This window comes from Catharus ustulatus, chromosome 14, assembly GCF_009819885.2.
Source record: "Catharus ustulatus isolate bCatUst1 chromosome 14, bCatUst1.pri.v2, whole genome shotgun sequence".
NCBI classification, from domain to species: domain Eukaryota; kingdom Metazoa; phylum Chordata; class Aves; order Passeriformes; family Turdidae; genus Catharus; species Catharus ustulatus.
In genome coordinates this window covers 15,907,039-15,927,567 of record NC_046234.1, presented here as the reverse complement: position 1 = coordinate 15,927,567, position 20,529 = coordinate 15,907,039, and the positions used below count along the sequence as shown (strand labels likewise).

At 46.9% G+C, this 20,529-nt stretch overlaps 1 protein-coding gene across 1 annotated transcript in view; it reads left to right on the top strand.

Moving 5' to 3' along the window:
- The first annotated feature begins 2,086 nt into the window (after positions 1-2,086).
- BRWD3 (bromodomain and WD repeat domain containing 3) overlaps positions 2,087-20,529 on the top strand; it is a 49,583-nt gene continuing 31,140 nt past the window's right edge. The window contains exons 1-8 of the mRNA XM_033072726.1: positions 2,087-2,209; positions 2,295-2,353; positions 2,500-2,529; positions 2,778-2,837; positions 10,312-10,462; positions 12,460-12,558; positions 18,526-18,686; positions 19,577-19,798. Coding sequence (XP_032928617.1) covers positions 2,173-2,209; positions 2,295-2,353; positions 2,500-2,529; positions 2,778-2,837; positions 10,312-10,462; positions 12,460-12,558; positions 18,526-18,686; positions 19,577-19,798 — 819 coding nt within the window. The 5' untranslated portion in view covers positions 2,087-2,172. The remainder of the gene's footprint in view (positions 2,210-2,294; positions 2,354-2,499; positions 2,530-2,777; positions 2,838-10,311; positions 10,463-12,459; positions 12,559-18,525; positions 18,687-19,576; positions 19,799-20,529) is intronic.

Here is a 20,529-nt window from a genome sequence, read left to right as displayed (position 1 = left end):
GGAATGCACCAGGACTGTTTTTTCCCTGACATGGAATTCTGTTCAGCTCAGGAAGATGGATTTGTACTTTCAGGGCATATTATAAAACATCATCTGTGTTTTCTCCTTTGCCTTCCTATCACACGTGAAAAGATGAGCTTGCAGTTCTGAGCTCTGAAGACAGGTGGGAGAAGCATTACCTCTCTGGAGAGTGGGATCAGCGTGTGCTTCTCCTGGCTGGGCATTCATTCTGAGAACAGCAGTTTCACACTGTCTCTCCTGGGAAGCTCTGCAGCTTTGGAGGCTCTGGGGTCCTGCTGGGAAGCTGGGAGAGCTGTTACTATTGGGAAGGCACTTGTGGCTGGTGAGCTTGGTGTGTCTGTCCACTGAGCAATGAACCTGCCCTGAAAACATTCTGAGAGGATCGTGTGGAGCCTACAGGAAAAATGGAAAGGGATTTGGGACAAGGGGAAATGGCTTCCCACTGCACAGGGCAGGGTTAGGTGGGGTATCGGGCAGAAATTTTTATTGTGAAGGGGCTGAGGGCCTGGCACAGGCTGCCCAGAGCAGCTGTGGCTGCCCCATCCCTGGGAGTGTCCAAGGCCAGGCTGGACAGAGCTTGGAGCAGCCTGGGAGGGGGGAAGATGTCTCTGCTCAGGCAGGGGTGGGATAGGATGAGCTTTAAGGTCCCTTCCACAAACCATTCTGTGATCCTATCAACTGCCACTGACAACTCAAAAACTTTGGAGGACAATGAAAAGGAAACACATTGCGCAGTTAATCCAAGATCCTGGCACAGAACAACTTCCACAGGTGGATGAAGGGGCAGGTGAGCGCAGGTGAATTACGTGGAGCAGCTTAGTGCCAAATCCCCAAATCCTTCTCCCTAGATTGGCTGGGTGCCTGCAGGCACCCCGTGGAGGTGCCAGCAGGGAGGACTGCACCCTGACTGCACAGCAACAAAACTGAGCAGTGCTTCACAGCAAACCCAGTCCTGAGCAGCTGCTATAAATATAGACTCAAAGTGAATTTATTCTTAATATTTCCAGAGCATCGACTTACAGTGATTCAGCTCTCGGTATTCCAGGCACGAGGAGAGGTTGTAGTTTGTTATTTTATGATGACAGTGGTTTTTACACTGCTGAGGCTCTGGAATTCTAACACCAAATGGCAGGTACTTGAGATAAAATACAGTTCACTTGATGTGTTTTAGCAACTTATTGCTGAAGTGACACTGATTTCAGGAGCTCTGACAGGATGCTTCATATGAAAAAATATTTATTTCCATTGAAACGACCTACACTGACCCTGACCGCTTTGTTCCTCGACAAGAACGGGTGCTGTGTCTATTACACTTGAATTTCCTGGTCACTGGAAGCAAACACTTTATCTGACTCCTAAAGCCACCCGAACCTGAGACACTTCCGTGCAGCCAGGCCTTGTTTACCGGCAGGGCTGTCACCTCCCCACCCTCTATGGCACACGCGTGGGCTCCATCCCCCTACCCTTAACAGCATCCCTAAGATTCCCGAATCCCTCAATTCTCTTAAAAACTGCTTCATTTGAGGCAGACACGTGGCTCCATGTCCCAGGTACTATCACGAGCAGTGAGGCTGCGAACACTGTGGCCGTGAGGTTTGGAGCCGTGAGGGCCGGAGCTGTGAGGGCTGACGCAGCGACAACCGGGAGCGCTGAGGGCCGAAGCCGCGAGGACAAGAGGCCGTTAGCGCTGCCCCGTGACGGCTCCCGAGCCCTCTGATTCACCGCCCGGCCCAGCGCTGCCCTGTGACGGCGGCCAAACGCCTCAGGCACATCGCGGCTCTCGCGGCCCGGCCCTTCCTCCTCCTCCCCTTCCTCCTCCTCCTCCCCTTCCTCCTCCTCCTCCTCCCTCAGCCGCCGCCCGGAAGTGGAGGGCGCCCCCCCGCGACGCGTCACCGCCCCGCCCTTCCTGCCCCCCCGCCCGCCCGGCGCTGCCGCGCGCGCCCCCCAGTGGCGGGCGGCGGCGGTGCGGGCGGTGCCGGCGGCGCTCGGTCCGCGGAGCCGCGATGAGCCCGGGCGGGACCCGCGCCCGCACCCGCACCGGGACCCGCGCCCCGCACCGGCACCGCCGCTCCGGCATGGGGCTGCGCCCGCACTAGGAGCCGAGTCCCCCCGGGGCGCCATCCGCCACCTCCCCTCCCCCTCCCGAGGAGGATGGCGGCGGCGGCCGCCCCGACCCAGCTGGAAGCCGGTGGGTATCGCTGGCGGCGGGGGCTGCGCTCCGCACCCCCTCCGTTCTAACCGTGTCTAATCCGCTCTCCCCCGCCCCTCCGCAGAGCTCTACTACCTGATCGCACGGTTCCTGCAGTCCGGACCCTGCAAGAAATCCGCCCAGGTGAGCGCGGAGCCGGCGCTCCGGCCGGGCCGGGCGGGCGGCGACGGGACGGGACTGGACGGGATGGGACGGGGCGGCGGAGCCGCTGCGCTGCAGCCGCCGGACTCACGTCCTTTGTGTGTGTCTGTGTGTCCCTCTGTCCCCAGGTACTGGTGGAGGAGCTGGAGGAGCACCAGGTGAGGCTCCTGCCCGGCGGGACGGGGGAAGCCCTCGGGACGGCGGGGTCGGCGTTTGCCCTGCCCCGTCTAACCCAGCCCATCTCCGCCCGGGACACCCGGCGGGAGCGCGGCTGCCCCGCGGCGGGGCCGGGGCAGCGGCCGGGGGGCTCCATCCCGGGGGGCGCGGGCGGGCACCGGGGGGGGCTCCCCGGGGAGGGGTCGCTCGGGCTCTGACGGCCGCCCCCGTCCCCGTGTCCCTCCCGCAGCTCATTCCGCGGCGCTTGGACTGGCAGGGCAAGGAGCACCGCCGGAGCTTCGAGGACCTGGTAAGACAAGTTTCACTCATGACTTTTCCGACAACTTCCCCCGTCCCCCGCGCCGCCGCCGCACCGGGCGCCGCGTCCCCCTCCTCGCCCCGTTTGTGTGTTCCCCCCCCATCAAGGCTGCGGGCTGCGCCCCGCCGAGGCCGCGGCGGGCCGCGGGGTGCGGAGCGGAGGGGAGGGCAGGCAGCGGAGGCGCGGCGGGGCCGGGGGCTGCCGGTGAGACCCCCGAGAGCCGCCCGGTGGCACCGGCGGAGCGGCCGCGCCGCGCTATTGTGGGGCCGGGGGTTATCCGAGGGCACGCACCGGGGCCCGCCGCGGCCAATGGCGCTGCGCCTTACAACGCGGAGAGCGGTGCGCGGCGATGTGAGGCGGCAACTGATTGGCTGCGGCGGCGCCGCGGCGGAGCCGGCGGGGCGGGGGGCGCGGGGCGCGGGTCCCCCCCGGTCCCCCCGCGCCATCGCCGCCGCCTCGCCCGCGCCCCCGGGGCTGCTCCGCTCCGGGCCGGGCTCGCCCGCGCTGCCGTGTCCCGGCGGGGGGGACGTGCCGGACGTGCCGCCGGGCCCGGCGCTGCCGGGCTGGGTCAGGGATTCCCGGCCTGCGGCGGCCTGCGCGAAACCCGCCCCTCACCGCGGCGTCTGGGCCTGCTGTCAGGCAGGAAAGGAGGGGTTAGGAAGTGTAGTGTTGTGGCTGTTAAATGCCGGGGGAATACACGGAGTGGCGGCTTTTGCTGGGGTGTAAACCCTGTGAATGTGTGTCATTGAGGAAGGTCAGTCCCTCCGCAAGGCCGGGGGTGGGCCCCGCACCCCGGGATGTGTCTGTGGGAAAGCCACACAACCCAAGGATTCCAGTCCTTCTCCAAGGGGTCCGCACGGCCTGGCTTTCATTTCTGAGAGCTCTGGGCAGTGACGTGTGGCGCTGATGTAGCACTTCGCAGCTGGAACGCTGTAAACTTCCCCGTAGCGTTTATGGCATTGATACCTGTGAGCAGCGCTGGCACCTCACCTGGAAGGAATGGAAAGCACGTCCTGGCCTCTCCGCTCCCTCGGAGCAATGGTGACGTGGGATTTTGCCGTGTCTGTGGCTCAAACTCCTCTGCATCTGGCTCAGGAGCTGCTTTCCCACTTTAGCAATATTCTAGGAGCTCAGGTGTGGACAGAACTTGTGCCCAGAGGAGACCTTTGAACCCACTGCTTTTCCCTTTCCAAAGCCTATTCAGAATTTCAGGTGGAAGCTGGGCTTCCTCACGCTTCTTGTGGATGATTCTGGGACTGTGAAAATGAGCAGACACAGAGCGAGTTCTGCATTCAATAAATTTTGGTGCTCTGTGGCCTTCCTAGAGAATCTGAAATCTAACTGAGCTGTCTCAGGTTTAGCGTGGGACTGCAGCCTGTATCCTGGAGGAACATTAGCAGTGCCACTGTGAACTCTGGTGTCTGAGACAGTGGTTTTGCATATCGCTTCAATTTTTCCTTTTGTTGTCTGTGGCAAAGATATAAAAGCTTTAAAACCTTTCTTTAAATGTGTGTGTGAACATGTTGAAACATGTACTTTAACATTTCAGAAATGAGACAAAAACCATTTTGAAGTGAGTTTTGGATTTAATGGGGAATTTCTTCTCTCTGTATAAACTGATACATAATTAAAGATTTTTTTCCTATGTCTCAAACTAATCAGCATTAACCAATACTTTTAGTTTGCCTTTTTATCTGGTGTTATTTAATTGTTTCTTATGGTTTACAGTAAGGACCAGGATTACAAATGAATCATTACAGTGAGACAGGTTGATGCCAGGTGGGATGAGCTGAGTTTTTCTCTGTCAATCCTCAGAGTGTTAAGGATGTTGAAGAAAGACTTTTTCTCCCTCATTGCTTAGGGTTTTCTGTGTTTGGAATTTGGACTTTTGGCTGGATATGATTGTTTATTAACCTGAGCTCCTCGACTTCAGGGCTGGCTGGATGTCTGAATGCCATGCTCAGAACAGAGCCAGGGTTGTGAAGGACACAAAGCACTCCGACCTTCATTTTAATTATCTCAGGCACATAATGAACCAAAATTAAATTGGAGATGCCAGCAGTTGGAGGTAAAGGGTTTTTTCCTACCCATTTCTCCTTTTTACAGACAGAAAGCTAAAATCATTTACAATCTCAGCTGGGTGGTGCAGTTACTCTGGTCAGGCAGGTAATTGAATTCATGAAAGTTTACAACCCGGTGAAGTCTGATTTGTTTGTTTGCCCAACATTCAGACAGAGTATTTCTTGTTCTGGTATTTCAGCTTTTTCCATCCTCAGTGTGTCTGTTCAGGTTCTGGGTGGTGTTTTTCAGAAAATATGCCAATACTGTGACCACTGAGTATGTTGTTACTGCTCCTGGGCTTTTGGGAGTGATAAAGATGGAACAGCCCAATGGCTACTGGGTGGTTTTTATCTAGGGAATGTTTACTCCCACTTCTCTCCAGTTTTTAGGCAAGATCTGAAAGCTCACTGTGAGAATTCTTTGTTCTTTTTTTTTCTTTTTTTTTTTTTAACTTAATCTTTAAATGTCAGGTATCACAGGGCAGACAAGTAATTTAAAACACGCTAATAAGAATTGTACCTATGGAGCAAAACCACACAGAATTCAAGTTTATGTGCATTTGTGTTCCCTTTGTTTTTCCTGTTTATTTTCACGTTGGAGCACTTTTTGCTTGCTGCATGTGGCTGCCTGTCTGGGTAATCACAGAGTCACAGAGTATCCTGAGCTGGAAGAGACACACAGGACCATCAGTCCTGCCCCTGGCCCAGCAATCCCACCCTGGGCATCCCTGGCAGTGCTGGCCAAACCTCCTGGAGCTCTGGCAGCCTTGGGGCTGTGCCCATTCCCTGGGGAGCCTGTTCAGTGATAGAACACCCTCTGGGGAAAGAACCTTTCCCTGATCTCCACCTAAATCTCCCTGATACATTTCCAGGGATCAGAGCTGTCCCTCAGGAGGAGCTGCAGCCCCCAGTGACTCTCCCCTCAGTTCCCTCTGCTCCAGGCTGAATTCTCCAGGTGTACTCCACACTGGTTTTACTTCCTCACTGACTGCTGGTGGTCTTGAGTCATGAGATGTGTTTGTAAAGGAGAGGGTCAGTGAATCACAGCATCCCAGACTGGTTTGGGCTGGGAGGGACCTTCAAGCCCGTCCCATTCCGCCCCCTGCCATGGGCAGGTACACCTTCCACTAGGTCAGGCTGCTCCAAGCCCCATCCAGCCCAGCCTTAGGAAGGTCTGAAGTGTGTCCAACTTGCAGGCAATTAGTGCTCTGGTTTTAAATGAGCCACAGCAGCTCGGTGTGGTGTCAGCTGCTGTACAGATGAGTCAAGCTGAACGACTCTGATTATCAGCACAGTCTCCAGTGACCTGCTGTTCCACATTATCTTTGTTTATTGGTGATAAAGGTGACTGGCTCTGCTCTGGTTTTAAGAACTTTCTGATGGGTTGAGTCTTCTGGCTCAGCCTGGTTTGGTCTTTGTGCTGAAAAACATGTAATTCCAGGCAAAACAGAAAATCATCTCTTGTTGGACAGTGGGGAATTCACATCCATGAGCGGCTGTGCTGGTATGGAACAGCTTATGGGATTTGGCTCTGAGTTCCTGCCTTGCCCATCTGCATTGATTTAAAACTAGCCCTGAGTCCGAGGTGCTGGTATTTATAGATCCTGCCAATCCCAGCATTAGCAGAGCAGAGATGTTACAGTTTGGTCACCCCAGGAAAATGTCATCTGGTAGCATGGTCGTTCCAACCTGTTCTCTCCAGGGACCCCAGTGGGTAAAGGCTTTTTTAATTCCAGTCTATTTGCATATTGTTGGCATCTTGTGCAGGTCCAGTGCCTGAGCTTCCTTTTGCTGAGATTCCCTATTTGAGGTCGTGAGTAATTTCCTGCTTGCTCAGCTACCTCGGCCTCTTGGCCTCTTCCACTGCTTTTTGATACAGTTGTCAATTGATTCTTAATTGATGGTTATTTTGGCAAATGAGGGTAGTGTTGGATGACTACCTGGAGGAGAGAAATCCACTCTGAGCCCCAGCTGGGCAGGCCCAGCAGGAATGGGAACAGAGCAGCCTCTGAAGGAAGGGCTGCATCAGTGCCTCATTCCAGTCTGCATCTCCTGCCTCAGATCTGTGCTTTGAAGAGATGTTCCACTGGGCTTCCCAAAAGAGATGGCTCTCAGAGCTCCCTGGTTCCATCTCTGGCTAAACAGACATCTTACTCCAAGTAGTAATCACAAAGAGGGGTTTTTTTGGGGTTGTTTGTTCTCTGTTTGTTGAAACCTTCCTTGGAGGAGGAGGGACCTGCAAGGATCATCAAATCCAGCTCCTGTCCCTGCACAGACATCCAGGAATCCCACCCTGTGCCTGAGGGCATTGTCCAAATAGGGATCAGAGTCACACCAGGGGATTTTATTTCAGGGATCAAGAAGCTGCTTCTCCCAGCTCCAGGGAGGACTCTGTGCTCGTGGTCTCTGAGGTGACGCTTCCAACCACAGGACCATGAACAGGTTTAGGGCTGAATTTCTCCAAGCCCTGACGTGACTTCACTAATAGAAGTGCTTGTGCTTATCACTGGAGCAGCTTATCTCAGCCTGGCTCAAGCAGCCAGGAATGGGAAAGTTTTTTAAAAAGAGATTTTTTAGAAGAATAGATTGGCTTCACTTAATCCTTCACTTTTTAGATCCATTGTACCTCTGTGGTTACTGTGTCAGAGAGCTCACCTGGTTCTATTGCATTTCTGTGCTCTCATATCTTAACTTTTATAGGATTTTCATATCCTAAGGCAACAAAACATATTTTCTTTATGATTTATCCCAAGATGCAGCATTTGTTCTCACTTAGCACATTTTCAACTCTGCATTATTTTAACATCCATGGTTTTGGCCTGTATTACTCCTCTATTTTTTCCCAACTTTCCAATTATTTTCTAAAATATTTACTCATTATATTCTAAAATATTTTCTGATATATTTGAGGAGCTGATGATATCCTTGCTGCAGTTTCATTTTGCCACGTGGGATTTGGATGAGCACACACTAAGAGGTGTAGCTGTACCTTTGCCTTTTTCCATCCTTCTTTTAAGGAAAATCTGATCTGAGAAACGCTGTTTTTTTCAGCTGGATGTTTGCAGCTTCATGTTCTAGAAAAATACTTAAAATCCATTTACAAGTCTCACACAGAGGTGAAAGGAAGGGTTTTTGTTTCAAGTTCTTCTGGGAACCTGAAAATAGAATTGCTTGTTTAGCTCTGGGCTGTGATTTAAACATTTTTTCTGGAAGTTATTATGGAAAAAAATCACCAGGAGAATTTGCTGCTCTTGCTGCCTGCCTATGGAGCTGTTTGTTAGTAACAGCAGTGCTAATATTCAAATTAAGAGCTGCTTATTTGGGGCTGTTGTGGGTTGTAGAAACGTGGAGATGTGGAGGGAAGGAAGTGAGACTGGGGAATGCTGTCTGTCCCTATGTGTGTCAGTGTTTGCTCTTTGCTATTTCTTATAAAATTGTGCCTTCATCTTTAGGCCACCAAATCATTTTCCATTTTGGAGTTAGTCAGGACTCTTGAGGAGCACCTTGGGCTCTGTCTCTGCAGTGGGATATTTTCTGCCAGGCTTCATTCAGCTCCTTTCTAGGCATGGAATATGGTGAAACTCCCAACTCAAACTCCTGGGTGAAGAGGGGGAGTATTTGCTGTGCTACACTGGGAAAATGGTTTGGATTGTTTACATTTCCAGGGAGAATGGTGTGGTTTGGGTTCTTTTGGTGCTCTGGTGTAAAAATTCAGAGTTTCTAGGTTGGTGGTTTTGATCTTTGAGGATTGATACGTCACTGTGTATTTGGCTTGTTGTTGGTTGGCAAGATGGAAATAAGAATTTCATACCCAGATTTTACTGAATTGAGAACTTCCCTTTCAGACCCTCTCACAAATCTTACACACTGAAGGGAGGCATCATAAAATATTTTGCAAAATGAACACATTTACAGTGTTTCAGGAATGAGTCAGAATGAGAGGCAAATACCAAAGTTTGGATTATCCTTTTCTCTCATTTCAGCTTTTGTTATATCCCATCATTTACAGTGAAAAACAATTCATGCTCAGACACTGAACTTTGCTGCCTGTACCACTGGGAAGGTGCCAATATAATTTTGGAACTCTGATTTTAGGGAGAAAAGCTAAAGTGGCTGGAGAAACCTGTCAGTGCAGGAGAGCATTCACAGGGTCATTCCTTGATACTCACTCACAGGATGAAAAGTCTTGGAATGAGAACATGGTAATGCACTCATCAGGTTTCTCATTCCTGCACAGAAAAATGATGATTTTGGGTCTTTAGAATCGTTATGATTGATGAGATGATTCTTTAAGCAGCAGTTACTGAGGGGTGAGTAGAGAGAGGAAAATTCTCCAGGAGTTTCTTTCACCTTGGAAGAGTTTTTAGTTGGATTTAGTTAACTGATAATTTGTAGCTTTAATTAGATATATTTCCCTTTTCTTTTTGGTTAAAATCTGAACTATGGGACAGTGTTGATCCTGCCCATGATGGTGACATTATCCAGCCCTGCCTGGCTGTGCTGGGTCCTGCAGCTCCACTGCTCTTACCCAACTGGAATGAAAAAATTCCCAACAACGTGTCCTAATAATCTATTTGATGACACAGTTGAGTGAACAATGTTTTGGCAGCAGAGCTGAGGGAATTACAGAGCTTCTCCTCCTTCCTGGTGCCTGGCACTCCCTCCTGTGTGCTGGGGTGGGAGCTGGGCTCACCCCTGGGATCTGCCTAGGCTGGAGCCTGTTGATCCATGAAAAAAGGTGCATGGAGCTGTGTGTCCTGTGTCAAAGAGCAGCTTTTCCTGCCAGTTTGTAAATACAGGAGTCAGGCAGTGCAGGACATTCTGGATAATTAGGCACAATTTATTTGTTGTTTGAACAGACTGTCAGAAAAACTGTTGTCGCTCCATAGAAAACAGTCTCTGTCCAAAGGGAAAAATAAAGGATGTTTTTCCCAACGTGACAAAATTGGAGCCTACACATGTGGGTCTTAAAGATACCTACTCCTAGGAGCTGGGAAGTGGAGACTGAGTATTGATTTTAGGGATTTTAGGTAATTTTTAAGGTTTTTATTCTTTTGCACATATGCTTTATACAGTGATGTCAATGCAGGAATGTTTCAATTAAGCAAAAAATGGGAAGAGAATGAACTGAAAGATAAAAAAGGTTTAAAAAGTTGTTTGAGCAGAGCTCTGCACTGGGAATTTTGGTTTTTTAGTAAGGGATATCCTAAATTTACAATCAAGCTGTTAGAACCTGAAATTTCTGTTGGGACTTTTGCAACACTCCACATCACTTTAAAATGAGGGGATTTTCAGGGGGTTTAAACTTGGTTGCAGTAAATTTACACTTGAATATCAAGCAAAGTACTACCAGTAGAAGGAAAAATAAACCAGTTTTCAAATGTCTGTGTTGTTTGTGTGTTTAGGTGGCTGTCAATGCACACATCCCTCCAGATTATCTTCTTAGGATCTGTGAGAGACTTGGACCCCTCTTAGACAAGGAAATCCCCCAGAGTGTCCTGGGGGTGCAGACTTTGCTGGGTGTGGGGCGCCAGTCTCTCCTGAGGGCAGCAAAAGGTAAGATTCTCAATTTCTCTGGGCTTGAATTCTATTTTAATAGAAATTTTTTGAATTCTGTTTTTAATAGAACTTTTGTTGCCATTCCTGTTGGGATATCTGTGTGTTTGCATGAGCCCTGGTTTGTCTCCTGTGCTTGCCAGCTTTTTTCTTCTTAAAATGCAGTTGTTGCTGGCCCTGTTGGATATATTTTCTTGGGCTGAAAATGCTATTTTAAGCAATTCTTGCCTATGGTTACCTGATCTTGTTACTTCCTCTGCCTCCTTCCCCAGTGTGGTGGTGTTTGTGTAAATGATGTGAATGGGATTAGGGGTTTGATGTGTCTGAAAAATGCCATTTTTCCATATACATTTACACACATCTGTGTCTAAAATCACTGAGCTGTTTTTCAGCCTGGTTTTTTCCATTCTTTGGCTCCCTGGCTTTGCAGACACAGGGTGGTGGCATTGGGGCAGCATTTAGGGAATAGGAGAAGACCAGGCTGATTCTTCAGTGACAATTCCTGCTTGTCCTTGCTTCAGGTTAATTTGAAAGCCCCAATTCCTTTCATGAAGAGCACCAGTTCCTTTTCCCTTTGTAAAACTCTCTCTGCTTGAGAGAATGATCCTGAGAGCAGGTTTGTGTTAGAACTGAAGAGATCTGAGAGCCATCTGCTATTGAAGTGATTCCTCCTTCCCTCCTCACTCCATGCCCCTGCCACTTCCTCCCTGCAGGAGCCAGAGCTTCCTTGATCCTGGGATGTGCTGATTCAGAGAGCTGGAATGCTGCAGAATTTGTTGTAGTGAATTAAATGAGCTGGTGGAAAAGGATGACAGGGCTGGAGGTGACACAGGAGGAGGAGCATCATCCTGGGGGAGGAGGAGGGATGGCAGAGCAGGACCTTCCTGTTTTGGTGGCAGTTGAGCACTTAATTCCCTGCATCCTGTGAAGTCACACCAAGCATGGCCCTACAGAGTTTTGGGACTGAGTCTTGTTTTGCCTGTGCTTTGCTGTAATTAGGTGCAGAAATTCAGGTTTGCAGGGAAACGTTCATTCCTTGCACGCTCAGTTTGCAGCTTAGAAGCAGACAGCAGCAAAATGTAAAGAGAAAATAAACATTTTTCTGCAGGGGAACAGAAGGGTTTAGGTGGATGGATCTATTTTAGGAAGTCTGAGTGCTGTCTTTAATGAGTATCATTTAATACTCTGTGCAGCAGAGTTTGGGGTTTAATCAGAAGGTGCTCTCAGGAGTCTCTGAGTCACCTCAGCTTGTGCACTTCATGTTCAGAGACCTCCATGGAGCTACACAGATCCACCAACCTGCAGCACTGTCCTTCTGTTTCAGCACTTACTCACCGTGGAAGCTCATTTCTCTCCCTCCAGATGGCCAGAAATGGAAGACATCCAGGTCTAATTTCTGAGGCACTTTGAACAGTCTCAGAAAAATCACTATTGTTCTAGAGAGGAGCCTCTCCGAGGCCAGTTGGCAGCAGAGAGCTGGAGAGTCTTTAAAGAGAACAGTCTTCACTTTAAAACAATGATTTTTTTTTGGGGGGGGGTGGGGTGCAGAGGACAATCTGAAAGGAGGGCACATTGCCACATATTGCAGGAAAACAGATTTATTGGAAGAAGCCCTCACTTCTCTCACTTTTAGGCAGCAAAATGCGAATTCTCAAATGTGCAGTTCCTAAGCAGAGGTGCTTAAAGTGTTGGCATTGCACAAGGAAAACATGGCAGAGTTCTCTTGGGCCTCAACAGTTGCACCCACTTCTTAAATTCACTTTTTCTCTCCATGAATTTAGAGTCAATAATCACCCAAATTAAGCCAAAAGAAGTTGAAACCATTTACAGTGACACTGCTGAGGAACTGGAAATCAGAGTCGCAGCCTTTAAGTGAGGAATCTGACAAAATGTTTAATCAGACAAATCTTATTGTGGGCTGTTGGGAGTGGTGCTTGATCTCTTGATTATGTAATGCATTGATTATTTCTTGTCCCTTGTCACTCTTGCTGGTGCAGACTTCAGACACACACTATGGAAAGGATCTGCATTTGCAGCTCTGCACAGGGGCCGACCCCCCGAACTCCCGGTGAACTACGGGAAACCACCGAACGTGGGTGAGTCTGCAAGTCCAGAAAATATTCTTTTCTCCTCTCTCTATTTATTCCCACCCCACAGAAAGTTCCTCTCACTGATTAAATCACTATTCTGGGCTTGTATTAATGTTTCCTCTGACATTTCATGATAAATTAATCTAAAATAGGTCTCTTCCTGACAATGGGATAATTTTTTTGTGTTATTCAGGCTTGGATTTTCCACAGTGTGTTTTGCCATGTTTTGCATGGTTGTTTGGAGGGCAATGGGCTTGAATATTTTTTTTATGGTTTACCTCTATAATATGTACATGTGGTTGTAAGATTGGATGTGCATGCTCACAGGAGCATGGAATCCTGGAATCATCATGGAATCTTAGCCAGAACAAAGCGTCTGGCTCCCAGGGAACGTTTTTGACTCAAGAATTCCTTTTACTTGGATTATGACAGAAAACAGACTGCTTGCAACATCCCTCTCCAAAAAGGAAATAATCACCAAAGCAACATTTGTGTTCCTTCAGCCTCAGTTGTCCACACAATTAGATAAAGAACTTGTATAAAACTCAGATATATGTGGGCTCTCAGCTTACATCTCATCACAGAGCTGCTCTGTTTTATATAAACTCAAGTGTTTGCCTTGTATGGTTTGAACTCTCATTAACTGTTTTTATAGCAAAAAAAAAAAAGATTCTTGCAGGCATGAAAGTAAATCCTGGTTTGTTTCTTCTTGGGGTATTTTATCTCTGTTTGTGCAAATGGATGCATTTTCCTGGTTTGTCAGGAAGTCCTTTCACATATGGATCCTCCCTCCCTTTGGAGAAGTAGGGATGGTGCTGGCAGTTCTCTGTTTCTACCCTATCTGTGTATTTATTATTTTAGGCTGGTTCTGCAGTTACTTTGCTGTGAGCAGTTGTGCTGATGGATTGCTAATAGTCTGAATTGTAGACTTATTGCACACAACTCCTCTGGTTGTATTTCTGCACGGATTCTTGGATCAATTCTTTCATCAGACTGGGTGTTTTTGGAATATGTGGTATTATTAATGAGGCATCCTGGCAGATTGGACTTCAGCATTTGTCATGCTTTCATTGCAAAGGGCTGTGCTGCTTGCTTGGTAACTATTTAGTGAATTAAAGAACAGAATTAATTTTTTGTTTGGGTGTTTTCCTAATTGGTTTTTTTTTTTTTTTTTTTTAAGTAATACAAAGGTATTATATGGAAAAGGGTCTTTCATAGCCAGGAAATGATTTTTGCTGGTATTGATTCCTGGAAGAATACAGTCCTTGGTGTAGCTACATAAACTACTACCTAAGAGAGGAAAATGTGCATAAATATTAAAATATGGATTTGACTTCAGGCAGGAGTTTGATTTTGGAAGAAGTTTGTTGTTAATCCTGAAGAGGAAGCCAGAAAATTCTGTGTCTATTTGTGCAAAATGGGTGTTTTTTTCCTGGTGAGTGGTGCCAGCCAGAGATGCTGCAGTGTGTGTATCTTAAGTACAAGATGAAGAAGTGTGCCCGACCTCTTTGGTATCTTGGCATAACTGTGAATTCCTGCACTGTGCTGGCTCAGGCAAATGGACTTTTCTGGAATTACTTGCTGAAGGAGTTGGGCTGAAGTAAAAGACACCCATTAATGTGTATTGAGGAGAGAGATGATTGTGTAAGTACCTGTGCAAAGTTGTAAATAAGGTATAGAATGAGCAGCCAGGATTATTCTCACATCTTTTCCCTTCCAGTGATAGGGATTTAAGCTTTTCACCATAAATACTGAGGGAATGGGGTCACTGATGGTCCTGCTGGGAGTTGCAGTGGTTGCTTTTCTGTGTGGTTGAGATGGGACCCATACTCCAAAATAAAAGGTGGAACTGGAGCAGGAAATCCGTGTTGCCTTTTCCCAGCATGTTTGTGCAGAGCTGGGAATCTTCTGGCTGGGGGAGTCTCTGGGAAAGTGCTGAGCTGTGGAAATCATTCCCAGGGATGTGGTGCTTGTGTTTTGGGGCTGTGGTGATCTGCTGGAGGGGACAGGGAGGGAAAACACTGGCACAGCTTCCTGCTGCCAACAGGATGACATGGAGGAGGAGAAGGAGAGTCTGCTCAAGCCTTTCTGGGCAGCTTTCGCTGTAGTGGAACTTTTAGGGCTCTCTTTGTGCTCTTCCAGACAGAAAGTGGAAAGACTGGTCATGCAGTACCTCAGGACTGGGAGTGATCCCCTTTGATAAACCTGCTTTTGATGCTACTTCGATTTTGTCAGGGCATTTTTTGTTTTGTTTTTGTTTGGGTTTTTTTTTGTTTTTTTTTGTTTTGGTTTGGTTTTTTGGGTTTTTTTTGGTTTTGCAGGTAGCTCAGAAAGAAGGTTGTTTTCCCTCTTTAGGAGGTGCTCTAACCTGAGGATGGAAATCTTTCTGTGGGCAGCTGTTGTTAGTGAAAACAACACAAAATCTGGAAGCAGTAGGTTTTTAGCACAGTCTCAGTGAACAAGCATTTCAGCTGGGTGGAAATTCACAGCCAAGGTGATCCAGCTACCTTGGGGCTGCCAAAGAGCAGCGCTGGGATGAGGTCAGGAATCAATGATGCTTCGTGCTGGAAATGAGTTCCATGAGCTCAGCAGCTCCCTGAGCTGGAACATGCTGTGCTTTTGTGCTTTTCCTGGGTCCAGGCTCTTTGTGGCCACACAGCCACCCTCTGAGAAGGTGTTTTCCAGCTGTGTTGGTGTCCTGGCATCCCTGTGACATCCTTGTGTCTCTTCCATGAGTGGTACCTGATCCCTGCTTGGATTTGTGATGAGGGAAAATTCTAGGTCCTCATTACAAAGTCACAGTGCTTCTTGCAGATGGTAAAACAGTGTGATGGGAGCTCATCACCCCTGAGAAACTGATTTTAAAACAAACATTTGCACCACTTTCCCATTTTCTAATTTTCCTTGCAAAAAGTGGATCGAGACAAGGGTTTTTAAGGAAAGCAGGAATTCCAGCTGGTGCTGCTCAGTGACTTTGCCTCACTGAAATTCTTTAATTCCTTCTGAGGTTGTGATTTAACTTTGAAGTCTGGGCTGTCTGATGATTGTTTTTTAAAATCTAGCTTTCACTGGTGGGTTGTTGTTGCTGAGTTTGGTGTTTATCCTTCCTAGGAGAGCTTTCTTGCAAGGGTTTTTACATTGTGCCCTTTCCTACAGGAGAATTTGAAGTAAATTGTGATTTAGGAATTGCTGTTGTCAGCTTGTGTGACTTGAATTAAGCACTGCAGTTGTCCTCAAGGTGTGGCCTCCCAGGACCAAGGACTGTGGGAAATAAAGAGAAAAATGCCTGTATTTTACAGGTTGGTAGCTGGAGGAGCTGAGATGGCCCTTCAGTATTAGGACAAAATTAACTTTTCTTATCAAGAAGGCTGGATCTCCTCCCTTTTTATGGGAAATAACTGTCTTGAAAGTTTTTCCTGGCAGGGAATAGTGAGGGGGTGGACTTGGCAGCTCTTACATCCAGTGTGGCATGAAATACATCAGTTAATGAGATAGGTTAGTAGAATTTTTTAGGGTTACTAAGTTGCTATTTCTCCATGTGGGAATTGTTGTTGGGTTTTAGTGCTTTGGGGCTTTAATGGACAATAACTTCATTGTGCTGTAGAATGGAAACTTGACAGGGATTTTTGTCATGTGGGGGTAATTCCCTATTTAGATATTGTGTATTAATCTTCCTAAAATTACAGGATTGGAGAATGTTGGGTTTGTTCCTTTGAAGCAGTGGTGGTTTTTTCTTTTTATCCAAAGATGCTGTTGCCTTGATAAAGTTGTTGCTCCTCCTGGCTCAACAATAGTTCTGGATGTCTCTGATTGAAGCATTTCATAAACAGGGCTTTTTATTTGGTAATTATCCATGGGAGATGAGGAGTTTTGTCCCCATTGTGCAAATAGAGAAATAAACAGAGGAAAACAAAAATGAAATTGCTTTCATATCCGCTGAAGCTGAACTGATTGCAAGGCTGGGAATCGACCGGAAAAGTGAGGTGCCAAAATTGGGATTTTGGTGCCTTTTGGTGCTTCCTTCATGGGACTTACAACAATGTAAATGTTCAGAAGGATTGCAGAGGGACACAGAAAATATTGTGATTTTTAGGAATATTTTGACATAAGAGTCTATCTTTTTGATTCACACAATTTGTTGTGTGGTTAAAAAAATATTCAAATCCATTTGAAATTGCTTACAGGTAAATGCACTGTTATTATGTATTTAAATATATAAATATATATGTATTGAAATGCTTGGAGCCTTGAAAGGCACAGCAGAATCACCATGTTGCTGAATGGCTCCACGTCTCTGTTGGCACACAAAGTTGGGGAAAGGGAGGTGGAATCTTTTTGAAAATTCAACTTTTAAGCTGCCATACTTGAAGAGTAAATAAAATAATGTGTAGGCATAGCTGAGCTACCTTGTAGAGCATTTATCACTGCAGGATCTCTTTGTTAGAGGTAGGAAAAAGAGTTTAAAATTTCAGTTTTACTTTCCTCAGGGAGACAGTTTTGTTTAACAGTCCTGTATAATATCAGGTATCAGTTGAATAGTAGGTAGGTAGTAAATTAATTTGCTTTAGTGTGTTTTGCTTTTTAGTATTGCTGAATGTGTGTTTTTACATGCAAAGCAAATATTGAGTGAAGGTGAGGTTATGCTGGAGCCCGTTGGCTTTTGCAAGCATCTTTTATGCAGCTTTTTTTTCCCCCTCATGTGTCATGTTTCAATTGTGTTGAGTGATTAAAAATAATCCACATTTCAGAGCCTAAAACTGAGACACAAAAATGCTTTCTTTAAAGCTGGAAACAATTTCTTTTCCTTGCTTGTGTGTAAATACTTCAATGGTATCAATTTACACAAGGAGTTCTGGGTTAGGGAACCCTTTGAAATGGCACTTCTTGACTTTGTAGATTAATTTTCTAATGTATTCACGATCTTTTTTTTGTGTAGATTGGCAGTGATATAATGAGACAGTTAAGAAATGGCTCGAGTTTCTCACTAGACTTTTAAGCTAAAGGAGTGAAAGGCACTGAAGAGCTTCATGGGGCTCCTGTGAAGCCCAGCCCACATCAAGGTGCAGGGGAAGATAAGGAGTTGCTGCAGGGGATCTGCTATCACAGACACACAAACCCACCAGCACAGCTCTGTCAGATCCTCAAGTGTCACTGAAAAACCCTCTCAAAAAACTTTCAATTCTAAAGTTCAAGTGCTGTGAGTGAGGATAGGTTAGGGAAAATAGTAATGAGAGAGGATTGGTGAAATTAAATACCCCAAAATGGTCTCAAATTGTGCATCAAATAAAAAACTTCTTTACAGGATGGGTTTGTGCATTTAGGTTTTAGGCTGTTTTTGGCAGGGCTGCTGGCTATGGAAATGGGAAGAGTTTGTTGTTGTTGTTGCAGTTCTTTCTCCTACCTGCCATTCTGCCCCTGGGAGTTTTCCATCAGTGCCACCTATTTCCTATTCTCCAATTCCATTGCCATGGGAATGCAGGGATGTGGATGTGGAAGTCCTTTGGTCCTCACACACGATCTGGATTCCATTCCAAGGAAATATTTCTATCACTTTTATCACTTAAAACAAACTCTTGTTATACTCTTCTTGTAATTGATATTAGTAACATGTAATTTCCTAAATTTCCTTTCTTCCTTCAAAGATTTTCCATGTCTGTGTAGGATAAATATATCTGTTACCTGTTCATGAATTGAAGATTGGATTAATTCCCAGTTGTGGTGGGAACTTTTCATTTTTGGTGAGGAAGCAGGTGCAGCCTGTGGTGGGTATTGAAAGGCTCCATCCAGGAGTGGGATTTCTTTTTATAACACTGGACAGAATGTTCTGATAAGGTGAAAGAGGTTCATATTTATTACTGATTCTAATAATAAAGTTGTTAATAAATACTGTATTTGATTTAATATTTATTTACTCTGAGTTCTGGACAAAATTCTTGTCTCAACTCTTCTTTTTGCTCATTTTTTCTCTCCCAGTTCATATCCTTTCTGCCAGACAATTAACTGGATGTGGCCGTTTCAGCCACTTGTTCCCAACATCCACCTACCAACACATGAAGATGCACAAGAGGATTTTGGGGCACCTCTCCTCTGTTTATTGCATAGCCTTTGATCGCAGTGGGAGGAGAATTTTTACAGTAAGTTTAAAATTTGGACCTTGGTTTGGTTTGATTTCTTTCTGTCTTGAGTCACTGACTGAGATGCAGACATGACTTTGTTCAGCTGCTTTTCTACTAAATTTACCCTCCTGGTTTTGTAGTGTGTCAGTGACAACATGACAATTGTTGTAAGTTTTTCTCCAGAATGCAGTGACATCCATTTCTGTGGTGGTACCCTTGCTTTTTGTTGGGCATATTTAAAAGTCAACAGATTTTTCAAATGAATGTTGCATTTTTAGCTGTTAATGCCTGTGCATGGAGTGACAGGACAAGGAGGAATGGCTTCCCACTGCCAGAGGAGAGGATTAGGTGGGATATTGGGAAGAAATCCTTCTCTGTGCCCAAAGAAGCTGTGGAGCTGTGGCTGCCCCATCCCTGGAGCCAGGCTGGATGGGGCTTGGAGCAGCCTGGGATAGTGGAAGATGTCCCTGCCTTTCCAACATAAACCATCCTGTGATTCCATGATTCTCTTTAATCAAATTGAAATCTTTGACTCCATAAGATGATCCCCAGACTCCACAGTTCATATAATCCCAGAATGGTTTGGATGGGATGGAATATTTCAAAGGCATCCAGCCCCACCCCCTGCCATGGGCAGAGACACCTTCCACTAGCCCAGGGTGCTCCAGGCTCCATCCAACCTGGTCTTGGACAGCTCCAGGGATCCAAGGGCATCTTCTGGACAGCTTCTTTGGGGAACCTGTGCCACCACCCTCACAGGGAAGAATTCCACCCTTAAATTGGGCCTCTGTGGAATCCCACTGAGCTGTTCTGTCAGTTCCCAGGGGTTGGGATCCATCTGCAGCGATCCATGCATGGAACACCTCCCATATTTGCTGTGACCTTTGGGAATCCCTGTGGCATTGCAGGGGTCAGATGACTGTTTGGTGAAGATCTGGGCCACGGATGACGGGCGCCTGCTGTCCACCCTGCGGGGCCACTCGGCCGAGATCTCGGACATGGCCGTCAACTACGAGAACACGCTGCTGGCAGCTGGCAGCTGTGACAAGGTGGTCAGGGTGTGGTGCCTCAGGACCTGTGCCCCCCTTGCAGTCCTGCAGGGCCACTCAGCTTCCATCACTTCCATACAGGTGAGGATTCATGGGGTTTTCCCCTTGAGTTAGAATGGTTATAAGAGTTGTGGCGGTCAAGGATAAAATTGAGATTTTTGTTTATATTTGTCCTGACTCAAAGGTGTTTTTCCTGGTTAACTCAATCCTATGGTGCCCAGGGGATCATCCTTCTGCTTCCATGTGCTTTTAGCTGGGTGATCACACTGCTGCTTCCTTAGGTCTAGAAAATGATGTTCTTTTAGAGCAACTCAGTGAGCAGCAGCATCTCCTTGGCTCAGCTTGCATCTTTGGAGGTGCTCCTGGCACAGCACCTGACCCAACACTCTTGTGTTCAAAGACACTATTTATTTTCCAAAGGATCAGTTAAAATTCCTTACTCCCCATTTCTTCTTTCCTTGTTAGCTTACCTTGTAGCTTAAAGAGCTGCTCTGGATGTTGTAGCAAATGCAGATTTTCTTTTAAAAAAACCTCACAACTGCCAGGCAGAAACCTCCAAAAAACAAAATTCCAGGATAAAAAGGACAATCCCTGCAATTTGGCTGGTGGTGCACACAAAGGGGAGAGTGAGTTGGGGCAATTTGGCTCAGAATCCTTCTCTCCTGGAGTGCTGCTGCCTTGGATCCAGCACAGGCTTCTCCATTGTGCCAATATTCCCCAGGAGTCTCATTTCTCCCCATCTTCCCTACACTTCCAGTTTTGTTTGATTTCAGCCATTTTAAGGTGATTGTGTATTTTCCAACCTGGCTTTT